The 11620-nt window shown below is 37.7% G+C and overlaps 1 protein-coding gene across 1 annotated transcript in view; it reads right to left on the bottom strand.

Moving 5' to 3' along the window:
- Knl1 (kinetochore scaffold 1) overlaps positions 1 to 11620 on the bottom strand; it is a 65572-nt gene that overhangs the window by 30637 nt on the left and 23315 nt on the right. Inside the window, exons 8-10 of the mRNA XM_013352594.2 lie at positions 6847 to 10668; positions 2297 to 2435; positions 601 to 668 (exon numbers count right to left, since the gene is read on the bottom strand). Of these exons, the coding sequence (XP_013208048.1) occupies positions 601 to 668; positions 2297 to 2435; positions 6847 to 10668 (4029 nt within the window). The remainder of the gene's footprint in view (positions 1 to 600; positions 669 to 2296; positions 2436 to 6846; positions 10669 to 11620) is intronic.

Below are 11620 nucleotides of genomic sequence, written 5' to 3'. Positions count from 1 at the left end.
TCACCAACCCCGCAACTGACAAAGGTCTGATCTCCAAAATATATAAAGAACTCAAGAAACTAGACCGTAAAAGGCTAACCAACCCAATTATAAAAGTGAGAAATAGCTGGGAGGTGGCGTAAGTCTTTCAGGCAGATCTCTGAGAGTTAAGAGATCTCTGGTCTACAAAGCTAATTCTCAGACAGCCAAGGCCAAGCAGAGAAACCCTACTTTAAAAAACAAAACAAACAAAAAAGCAAAATGTGAAAAATAAGTTCATGCCTTTAATTCCAGCTCTTTGGAGGCAAACACCGATCTCAGGGAGTTTGGTGCCAGCCTGGTCTATATAGTAAGTTCCAAGTCAAACAGGGTTATATAATAAGACCCTGTTTAAACATAAAGAAACAAACAAAACAAAACCACAGTGAGAAGCAGTGGCCTACGGGATGGCTCAGTAGATAAGGGTACTCTAACAACTTGAGTTCAATGCCTAAGATCCACATGATAGAGAAAGAAATTTCTGCAAGTTGTCCTCAGGCTGTGACATGTGTACTGTGCATACATACACTCATACACATACACTTAATTAAAATAATTAAAGTGAGAAATGCTTTGACATACCTCCCTCAAACTATCTTCACAGATACTGTCACCAAGGAACTGTGATTCCATTTGGCTATTGCGTTGTGCTAGAAGCAAAGCAAAATTTACATAATAAACAAGTCAAAATGAAACAATAAGGCTTATAATAGTGGTATACACCTTCAATCCCAACACTAGATAGGCAGAAGCAGGTAGATCTCTGTGAGTTTAAGACCAGCCTGGTCTACATAGCCAATGGTAGGCAGTCAAAGCTACATAGTGAGACCTTATTCCAAAAACAAACCAAAACTAAAATGTAAAGTTAATTTTAGTTATTGTGGTAGATTGAACAGGTATGGCTCCCATAGACTCATGTGTTTGAATGCTTGGCCATAGGAAGTAGTACTATTAGCAGGAAGTGTGTCATTGTGGAGTGGGTTTTGAGGTCTCCTATAGCCACATCCATCATGACAACTCACTTTCTGTTGCCTGCAGACCAAGATGTAGGACTTTAAAAAAAAAAAAAAATATTTATTTAGCCTGCATGCCTGCACACGCACCAGAAGAGGGCACCAGATCTCATTATAGATGGTTATAAGCTACCATGTGGTTGCTGAGAATTGAACTCAGGACTTCTGTATATAAGTGCAGCCAGTGCTCTTAACCTCTGAGCCATCTCTCCAGCACCCCTCCCCCACTTTTTTAAATTTTTTTGAGACAGGGTTTCTCTGTGTAGCTTTGGAGAACTAGCTGTCCTGGAACTAGTTCTTGTAGACCAGGCTGACCTCAAACTCACACAGATACGCCTCCCTTTGCCTCCCAAGTACTGAAGTACACCACCACCATCCAGTGATGTGGGACTCTTAGCTCCTTCTCCAGCACTAAGTTGGCCTAACATACCACCATGTCCTGCCATGATGATAATGGACTAAACCGCTGAAACTGTAAGCCACCCCAATTTAATATTAACCTTTATAAGAATGGTCATGAACTCTTTTCAAAGCAATAGAAACCCTAACTAAGATTTCAGATTTATGTGCTGTTCATGATCCGGATGCTTCTATCTACTAGGATGTTTCTAGGAAGCTATCACTTAGTAAGACAAAGTATCTGTAATACTGAAGCTTCCTTCAGTGTTTTTCCACTAATAAGAAGCTTTTGGAGGAAATGAACTATTCCTCTGTAGTATAACACTTGTCATTTCATTAAATTTTTAAAAATCAAATGTAAGTGAAATATTACTTTACTTATCAACTCTATACCTGAGAGGGTTTATATAGCATTAAAATATTTCCTATACTGAAATGTACTTATCAATCAAGGATTCAACAAACTGTTATTATTTAGCCTTCATAAAGATTTTACTGCTATCCTGGTGCTGGTGGCAAATGTCTTTAATCCCAGTACGCAGGAGAGAAAGTCAGAAGGATCTAAGTTCAAGGCCATCCTGGTCTACATAGTGAGAACCAGAATAGCCAGAGTTACACGTGGAAAAACCTTTCTTGAAAAAAAAAAATTGGGGCTAGAGAGATTGGCTCAGTGGTTAAGAGCAGCGGATGCTCTTCCGGAGGTCCTGAGTTCAATTTCCAGTAACCATATGGTGGCTCACAACCACCCATCTGGTGCCCTCTTCTGGCCTGCAGGCAGACATACAGACAGAACACTGTATACATAATGAATAAATATTTAAATAAATAAATAAATAAATAAATAAATAAATAAATAGAGGTTTTACTACTGATGTCCAGAGAGATTCCGTCAGCCTTGATTGAATCCTGATCACTGCTGCAACTAGACGGGGTCCTGCTCAGGCTTTTTATCAATACACTGTTGACATTTTTATTGATATCCCCTTCAGTATGATGATCAAAAATCTGAAATTATCAAAGAAACATCAGCATAGGGGCAAGTAAAATAGCTTAGTCAGTAAAGGCACTTGTTATATAAGCCTAGTAACCCTAGTTCTACTCCCAGAAACAATGTAAAAGAAGATAACTGATTCCATAAATTGTCCCATGATAGCCACATGCATGCTGCTGCAGGTTTCTCCTTCTATATTATGCATTTGCACAAGTGTATGTTCATGTGTACACTACATTGTAATTACATACTTCAAAACATCAGTATAATGTTATGAGCTTGGTATTTACAGAGACTAAATGTTGAATACCAACAAAAATACTATTTATAAAAAATTATCTATATAATTCATATACAATAACTTATTAAAGTTATCAGACAAATTAGGTCTTTAATGTTAAAATTTTCAATTATTTAGCTGCTAGCCACCAATATGTAAGCTACATCAGAAAAGGAAATTAGAACCTGGATAAAGGTGCTTGTTGTTCAAGCATGAGGTTTGGAGTTCAGATCCCCAGTGCCCAATAAAAAGCTGGACATAATCCCAGCACTCGGGAGGCAGAGGCAGGCGGATCTCTGTGAGTTCGAGACCAGCCTGGTCTACAGAGCTAGTTCCAGGACAGGCTCCAAAGCCACAGAGAAACCCTGTCTCGAAAAACAAAACAAAAAAAAAAAAAAAGCTGGACATAAGCATGCATGCACCTATTCCCCCAGGACGAGAGAGCAAAGAAGGGAGGGAGGTGAAGAACAGCAGAGCCCTGGGGCTCACTGGCCAACACAAATGATTGTGGTAAGCTCCAGGTTCAGTGTGAGACTTGGTCTCAGAATAAGATGGAGAATGTTAGAGGAAAACACTAGATATCAGCTTCTTGCCTATACACACATGCACACACACTCACAGGTACAGACAACCATAAAAATTGTATCCCCCAATACACAAAAAAATGCAGACTAGAGTATTTAGTGTATATGTTACCCCTGAGAATAAACAGGAGAAATGCATTTCTGACCTGGTGGTGGTGGTACATACCTCTAATCCCACCACTCTGGAGGCAGAGGCAGGCAGATCTCTTATGAATTTGAGGCCAGTCTGGTCTATTCTTATAGTTCTAGGACAATTATGGCAATAACACAGAGAAAACCTGTCTTGAAAAATCAAAAATAGAAAAGAAAAAAAGAAAGAAAGAAAAGAAATGCATGTCTGGTCTATAGCCCAGTCAGTGAAAATTCATTTGGTTAAAATCAAACCATGTAGCCCTGCTTTTATTATTTAGATCATTTAAGCATGGTTGTTTTAATCCCAACACTCAAAATGCAGATAGGTCTAACTTTGATTTCAAAGAGAGTTTATTCTATATAGCAAGTTTAGGCTTTTTGCTCTTGCTGTGCTTTTACATGTTTGCTGCTATCATATTTCTCAAGTATCTAGCATGGTGTGAATGGGAGTGGGGAGATCACCACTGCCTGTAATGTAGTGTTTACCCTGTGGAAACATCCCATCCTACTGTAGATTTTTAGGGGTGGATTATTATTAGGATGATTTCTTCCTAAACTGTACTGTTAGATTGATAATAATAATGTTAGTTTAAATAGAATTTTGATACTTAAAAATGTAAATAAGGAAAAAAAAATGTAAATAAGGAAGTGTCACACAGAACACAAGAGTTTCTATTGAGAAGCCATATAGACTGGGCCTTAGGTTAATGATTAAGAAAAACAACCGAGTCCTAGTAGCCCAGCTAGTTTAAACTCTTTTAATCTTCATTTTGGGAGATGTGTTCACAGGTTTCAGAGTGCATCATAGCTGAAACAAAGCTTTGAAAATAACTTAAAAGTTAGACTAAGAGAGCAGGGCGGTGGTGGCGCACGCCTTTAATCCCAGCACTTGGGAGGCAGAGGCAGGTGGATCTCTGTGAGTTCGAGGCCAGCCTGGTCTACAAGAGCTAGTTCCAGGACAGGAATCAAAAGCTATGGAGAAACCCTGTCTTGAAAATCCAAAAAAAAAAAAAAAAAAAAGTTAGACTAAGATATTTTGTCAAATAGCACAGAGCTACAAAACCCAAGAAGTATCTAAAGTTTTAGAAAGGCACATAAGGTCAGGTAACAAGAACAAAGCAGCACAATTTTCATTAGTTGGCATGCCTTTCTTGCTAGGATGACCAAAGGTAATGATTAATTTCTTATACCCAATTCTGCCCTCAGTCTTCTGATATGAAATCTATTGGTGAGTGGGTATGCACCCTAAAGATTTAAAGTAGAGTCGACTAATTCCTTTTCATATATGAAAATTTAGATTTATGATTCCTTTAAGATTCTTTATAAGTTTATCTTTCACTGGGCGGTCGTGGCACGTGCCTTTAATTCCAGTATTTGAAGCAGGTGGATCTCTGTAAATTCAAGGCCAGCCTGATCTACAAAGAGAGCTCCAGGACAGCCTTCAAAGCTAGAGAAGCCCTGTTTCAACAAAACAAACACAAACACAAACACACACACACACACACACACACACACACACACACACACACACACAGATTACCTTTCAAGATAAGTAATCAAGTGATTGTTCCTTTCTTTGTAATCTAAAATACAGCCTGCCAATAAAAGAATATCTTGTTTACTTACACACTGTTACTATATAACAAGTTGCTGGGGGCATGAATGTACATGTGTTCTTGGGATAATTTAATTATGTAAGGGCGGCTATGGAAAACATGTTGCTTTTTACTTGTATTCATTTTAACTATTCACTTGAAAATCAGAATGTAATCACATTGTAATTCTTATACTGCCTGAAAGATTTTGCTGGGGTATATAAGCTGAAAAGGACAGAACAAAAATGGTTAAAATTAGTTAGAAGGAAAATATCAAGTCTGAGAGAGTTAGAAAGAATTAGAAGAAAAACATCAAGAAAGAGAGACTAGTGATGATGCACACATTTGATTCCAGCACTTGGGAGGGAGGTGCAGGTGGATCTCTGTGAGTTCAAGGCCAGCCCAGTCTACAGTGCTAGTTCCAAGACAGCTAGGATTGTTGCACAGAAAACAACCCTGTCTTGAAAATAACCCCCCTCCCAAAACAAAACAAAAACAAGAATGCTGAGTGCATGTGTGGAGGGTTTTTTTTTTTGGGGGGGGGGGAACTTCCCTAGAACCCTAACAAAGTCAGCATGGACTTGATAGTTAGACATTATCTTAAAAAGTAAACAAGTATAGCCAGGCAGTGGTGGCGCACGCCTTTAATCCTAGCATTCGGGAGGCAGAGGCAGGCGGATCTTTTGTGAGTTTGAGGCCAGCCTGGTCTACAAGAGCTAGTTCCAGGACAGGCTCCAAAGAAAGTAAACGTGCATGATGAGCCTGGAATGGTGGGTAGTGCATGCCTTTAATATCAGCACTCAGGAGATAGAGACAGGTGAATCTCTGTGAAATCAAGACCAGCCTGGTCTACAGAGTAACTGAGTTCCAAGTCTGCCAGTGCTGTTAACACAGAGAAACCCTGTCTTGAAAAACCAAAATGGGAGGGAGGGAAAATGTGTTAGATAACTCAGTAAGTAATGAAAGCACTTACCATGCAAGTCGGAGACTTGAACTTGATCCCAAGGTAGGAGAGAACCAACTGTGCCCCATCGCATTGAGTGCATATGTAAACAGACAGACAGACAGACAGACAGACACACACACACACACACACACACACAGAATTTTCCAATTATATATAACCCCTGAAGAGATTCTTATACACAAAACAAAACTGAAGAATCACCAGCAAAAGTGACTGAATAATTAGAGTTGTACAAGTTTGATGCAGTATTATAGAGCACAAACTTGAACATCTATAATTTCAGGACTTGGGAGGTAGAAGCAAGAGCACTGGGACTCTGAGGCTATTCTAGGGAATAACGTAAGATGTCTCAAAAAGTCAAGACACAGTTCTAACCCTGGATAATATTTGTACAATTTTTTTTTCTTTTTGAGACAGTGTTTCTCTGTGTTCTGAATCAACCTGCCTCTGCCTCATGAACACTGTGATTAAAGGCATGCACTACCATGCCGGGTTTATTTATAAAATTTTTAATTGCATTTTTGTGGGTATTTGCCACAGCAATTCTCTGCCTCAGCCTTCAGAGTGATGGGATTACAGAGATAGGCTACTATTTCATTATCTTTAAAGTCCTCTTACCAATTGACCCCTGAAAATTCTATACAGAAATATTTCTTTAATCTATAGTAAGTAGAAATAGTTTCCACTTGCTTAGAAATTTAAAATTCAAGAGCATCTTAAGTTTTAAAATACAAATACAGCTGAGTATAGTAGTATATACCTGTAATCCTGACACTTAGAAAGTTATACAGCAGCAGGGTTCTAGAACATCTATCTCAAAAGCAAAAATACAAGATTCAAAAACACTTTTGATTTCAGACAACTTACCTCCTGATTTTGTATACTATCATGTGTTTTGATTTTTTTCTCATTTATAACATTATCATCTTCTTGTACCCGGGTTCTTTTTGGGGCATTGCAAATTTCTATTTTGCATTCCGATGGTAAAATCTCTTTATAGTATGTGTCAATCAGAGCCTTTTCTTCGGTGTCTGTGCTGATAGAGTCTGAGGAAAGAATCTCATCAGGATATATAGGGAGATTTTCCTCATTTATATACTGAGATGGACTCAAGTTCAGTTTGACTGCATCAGTTCCAATGTCTGAATCTTTACTAGAGACTAGCTGAGTTTCTAAGTGATTTAAGTCAGTTCCACCTGCTGGAATCTGCTCCAGGTCATCAACAACAGTGATACTACAATTTTTCTTGTTTGGAAATTTGGGCAAAAAGATTCCCAATGAACATCTTCTTGTTTTGTCTTTGACAACGGCCGTTAGTGGTAGAGAGGTAGTTTCAGCTCCAATATGAAGATCTTCATTTTCTTCATCTCTACCACCACTGGAACCTTGATTATACATTTCTGTAGTTTGTGCTATACTCATATTATGTGCCTGGTTTCCTATTTCAAGTGACTGTTCTGTAGGAGGTAATATATGAACGGTATGAAAGTCTAAAACATCCTCAGTTTTTCCATTCAAATTACTCAGACTTGGCTTAACACTTCTAAAGCATGAAACATTAGATGAAACTATAGAGTTTGATGCTTTTTGAATACAGGCATCACTTTCAGGACCACTACAGTTTTCTGTTCTTGCCATTCCAAGCTTAGTATATTCATGAAGTACTTTCTCTTTGACTTGACAATCGATGAAAACAGTATGGGACTTGGTGACATCCAGATCACCAAAATTATCGAGAAACATTACAGTGTTATCCACAGGTATGGTTATTTCATCTGCTGGGTCAGTTTTATTTTCTAAAGCAGTGGTTTGACTTCTAGAGATTTCCATGTCCTTTGGCGTGTGTGCAGACAAAACTGGTTTAAAAGTTCCTGTTAATGGCACAAAACTGAAGTCCTCTCCATCTTCCAGGTTAATTTTATTACTTATTTCAACCACAGAACTCTGAGTGGTACCTCTATTATTTTTAGCATTCTCTGGAAACGTCTTGTTGTTTTGGAGCCTAAGGCTTTTTCTTCTCTGAGTTTTGTTTGGCAGAAGTTCATTCAGAAATCCAGGTTTTTGTATATCTTTGGCATTTTTCCAAGTGGCTAATTTAGATGTCTCAGAATCATCATTAGTATCTTTTCTAGGCCCACTATTAGACCCTTCCTCCAGTATTGTTAGTTGGCTACCTTTTGATGCTAGATGGTTGCTTTCACTATTTTTTGAAATGGACACAGTTTCTTCAGCAGTAGTAGACACCCCTTTTGGCTTCTGTAGGCATTTTTTCTTGGATAACTCAAAGTCAAATCTGTCTGGAAGGGCACTGTTCGCCTCTGATTGATAGTCAATAAAAACAGTATGGGACTTTGTCATTTCTAGTTCCTCGTGACCTTTAATAGACACCACAGCATTATCTGGGTGGCTAGGAGTTATTTCATCTGGTGAAATAATTTTACATTCTAAAGCAGTTGTGTGACTCCTAGTGATTTCCATTTCATCCTGTCCACATGCATACAAAATGGTTTTAGAAGTTCCTGTCATAGGTAAAGGAGAATCATGTTTATCTAATAAAGATCTATGGTTTATTTTCACCGTGTAACTCTTGGTGACATCCATATCATTCTCATTACCCTCTGAAAATAAAATGGTTTTATCAATTTGTAGTCCATGAGCACTTTTTCTTTCACAAATTTCGACATTTTGCTTTTCTTTCAGAAATTCAGGCTTCTGTATACTTCTGTCCTTTAACATGTCCATCTCATTAGTTGTTACTACAGTTTTTTCTATAGGAATGCTCACATCTATTTGTCTGTTTACTGTTGTGAGATGGCTGTTTCTATGTTCTAAGTTAGTCTTACTTTGTTCTTGTATTTCAGAAGGCCCAAACCCGATTACAATAGTGTGGCTCTTGGTTAGATCCATAGTTTGTTCCTCCTCTGAAGAAATTATCATCTTATGAGAACAGTCAGGTGTGGGATCATCTAAGTTTTTCCTCTGTGGCTCAAAAAGTTTAGAATTCTGGTCCTGTATTGTATGTCCTACTGTTACTTGTTCATCCAAAACTGTACCAGAAGAGGATATATTATGGCTTCTTGCTATGTCCTGATTATAATCAACTGACAGAGGAGACTTTTTACCAAGACAAGATGAAATCTTCAAAACTGGATGTTTTTCTTTGCTTTCGAAGTCAGTTAGGATGTTTTTGAGTATAATGCTTGCTTTCTGGAATGGTTGGGTAAGACTTTTAGTCACTTTCCCCCTGTCATCTGAAGAGTTTTTGCTCTGAGAATAAGACTCAGTGAAATTCTTTGAAGCTAAGTCAAAAGTTGTAGGAATAACTTGACTTCCTAACTGACTTGTATAACTTTCAGACAAATCCATATCTTCACCTGCTAAGGGTTCAATCCTTCTGTCAGATAGTCTATTTGTTAGGCTCTCTTGTAATCCTTCCATAAATACTTGAGGAACTGTAATATAATTTACATTCATTTTCTCATCTTCTGATGTAGTTATATGATTTTGGGGAATCATTTCTTTTTCAGATACTGGTATATCTGTAATTTCTTTTTTAATGTTTTCTTGACCTTGTGTGAACATCTCATTATCTATTACAATTGTGTGACTCTTGGTAATTTCCATGTTATCCTCTTCTGAATAAGTAGTTTTCTCTATGAGTAGGCCAGCAACTGGACTGGCACATACTTTAGAATAATTACCATCAGGCTTCAGCAAACTTTTTTCCTCCTTCGTACTTGATAGACACTTCGTCAGTTCCATTGCATCATTGCTACTAGAATAAAAAATTGTCTTATAACCTTGAATAGTTGGACTAGAACATATAGATTTTGAAGTTTTATCGAATGTGCTGGCGCCTTGATTGGTCTGTGAGACTGTATGAGTTTCTGGCTCCATATTATGACTTTTGGTAATATGAATTTTATTTTCAGGGTTTAGAAAAGAGACTTGAAAAGCAGCATTTAGCTTATCCTTAAGAACTGTTTTCTTCTCTGAAGCTTTAGTTTCATCAACTGTTGTAAAATTCATCATGACATTTTGAGTTTTCATTTCTGTTTCAGATAAATTATTTTCTGATGGCAAAATCCATGTTGTATAGTTAGCTGTCAACTCCATACACTCATTGCCATAAATTACAGTATCATGTTTAAATCCTCCTAAGTTGTCCTGCCTGGATGGAGGAATAGAAGTCTGAATATAGGCTGTATGACACTGGGTCAAATCCATCCCATCATCTTGTTCGCTAAAGATTCTAGTCCTATTACTACTGTTTTTATCAACATTAAGAGATACATGCATTTGATGTGTAGAAGAGACACTGTTTGATTCTTTGGAATAAATAGGTATCTCAGAATTTTCCTTATCAAGAGAGGTACTATATTTTCCTGTTTTTAATCTTTTTATGAAGTTCTCAGAATTTATTTTTTCTGAGAAAGTATTTTGACTTATGGAAATTATGGGGCATTCTAATTTCTTTTTAATTCTTGATTCCTCAGCATGATTCTTTAAATTCTCCAGAAAGGATGTGGTATCTATCTTTGTGGAGTTGTCACTTTTGGTATTATTTGAAAGGCCTTTGGTAATCATCACAGTGTGACTTGCTGTCAGGTCCATTTGGTTTTCATCTGAAAAAATGACTGTCTGGTCATTTGCATGTTTCTTTTCATGGTTGTAGTCTATAACTGAAAGCTATAATAAAAGAAAAATAGAAAAATGAGATGAAATATAAGGTCTTTTGTAATTTATTATTACTTTCAGTTTTGTCAGTTTAAAGGGATAACCTCACCAAACAAATTAAATTTATCCTTCTCAAAGATCTCTGATGCACTTTGACAGCTGAGAGGTTTTGTCAATTTAAAAAGACAACCTCGCCGGGCGATGGTGGCGCACGCCTTTAATCCCAGCACTCGGGAGGCAGAGGCAGGCGGATCTCTGTGAGTTCGAGACCAGCCTGGTCTACAGAGCTAGTTCCAGGACAGGCTCCAAAGCCAAAAGGACAACCTCACCAAACAAATTTCAGATCAAATTTCTCTCTCATGATGCCTTTCATAGTCTTAAAAATACTTTTTCATTATGCAAAAATAGCTGTCACAGTCATTCTGACATATGTCTAAAACTTCTGTTTTCACAAACCCAAAGAATTCTTGTGAGTTCCAAGGAACCGAATTGAAGAATCCACCTTAAACAGGTCAGATACATCCGCCTCAATTCCCTGGTCCTAAATTTTTTTTTCCCTTAATTTAACTTTGTCCTCTGTTCTGCAAATACCTTAACCAGGTGTAAGAGATACCAGACATTTCCATGCCACAAACACCGAACAGGAGCAAAAAGACCAGCTATGCCAGGATATGGCCAGCACCACAGATTTGGGCATAACACCAGCACCTGCAACAGTAGTTAGCAACTCTCTCTAATTCCAGTTCCAGAGGACCTGGTGCCCTCTTCTGGCTTCTCTGGGCATCAGGTGTGCACATGGTACACAAACATACATGAAACAAAACATTCACAGACATTGTAACAAAATAAATATTTAAGAAAGGAGAAATAAAATCTCTGAAGAGTTTATTCTTTTCAACCTTAAACAAATTCGTCTGTCTACTTGCTCACAATACACACACACATTTTCTCTCTCTCTCTCTCT

This window comes from Microtus ochrogaster, assembly GCF_000317375.1.
Source record: "Microtus ochrogaster isolate Prairie Vole_2 chromosome 14 unlocalized genomic scaffold, MicOch1.0 chr14_random_1, whole genome shotgun sequence".
In the NCBI taxonomy this organism is placed as follows: Eukaryota; Metazoa; Chordata; class Mammalia; order Rodentia; family Cricetidae; genus Microtus; species Microtus ochrogaster.
The sequence above is the reverse complement of the archived record's forward strand: the minus strand, read 5'-3'. Positions and strand labels throughout refer to the sequence as shown.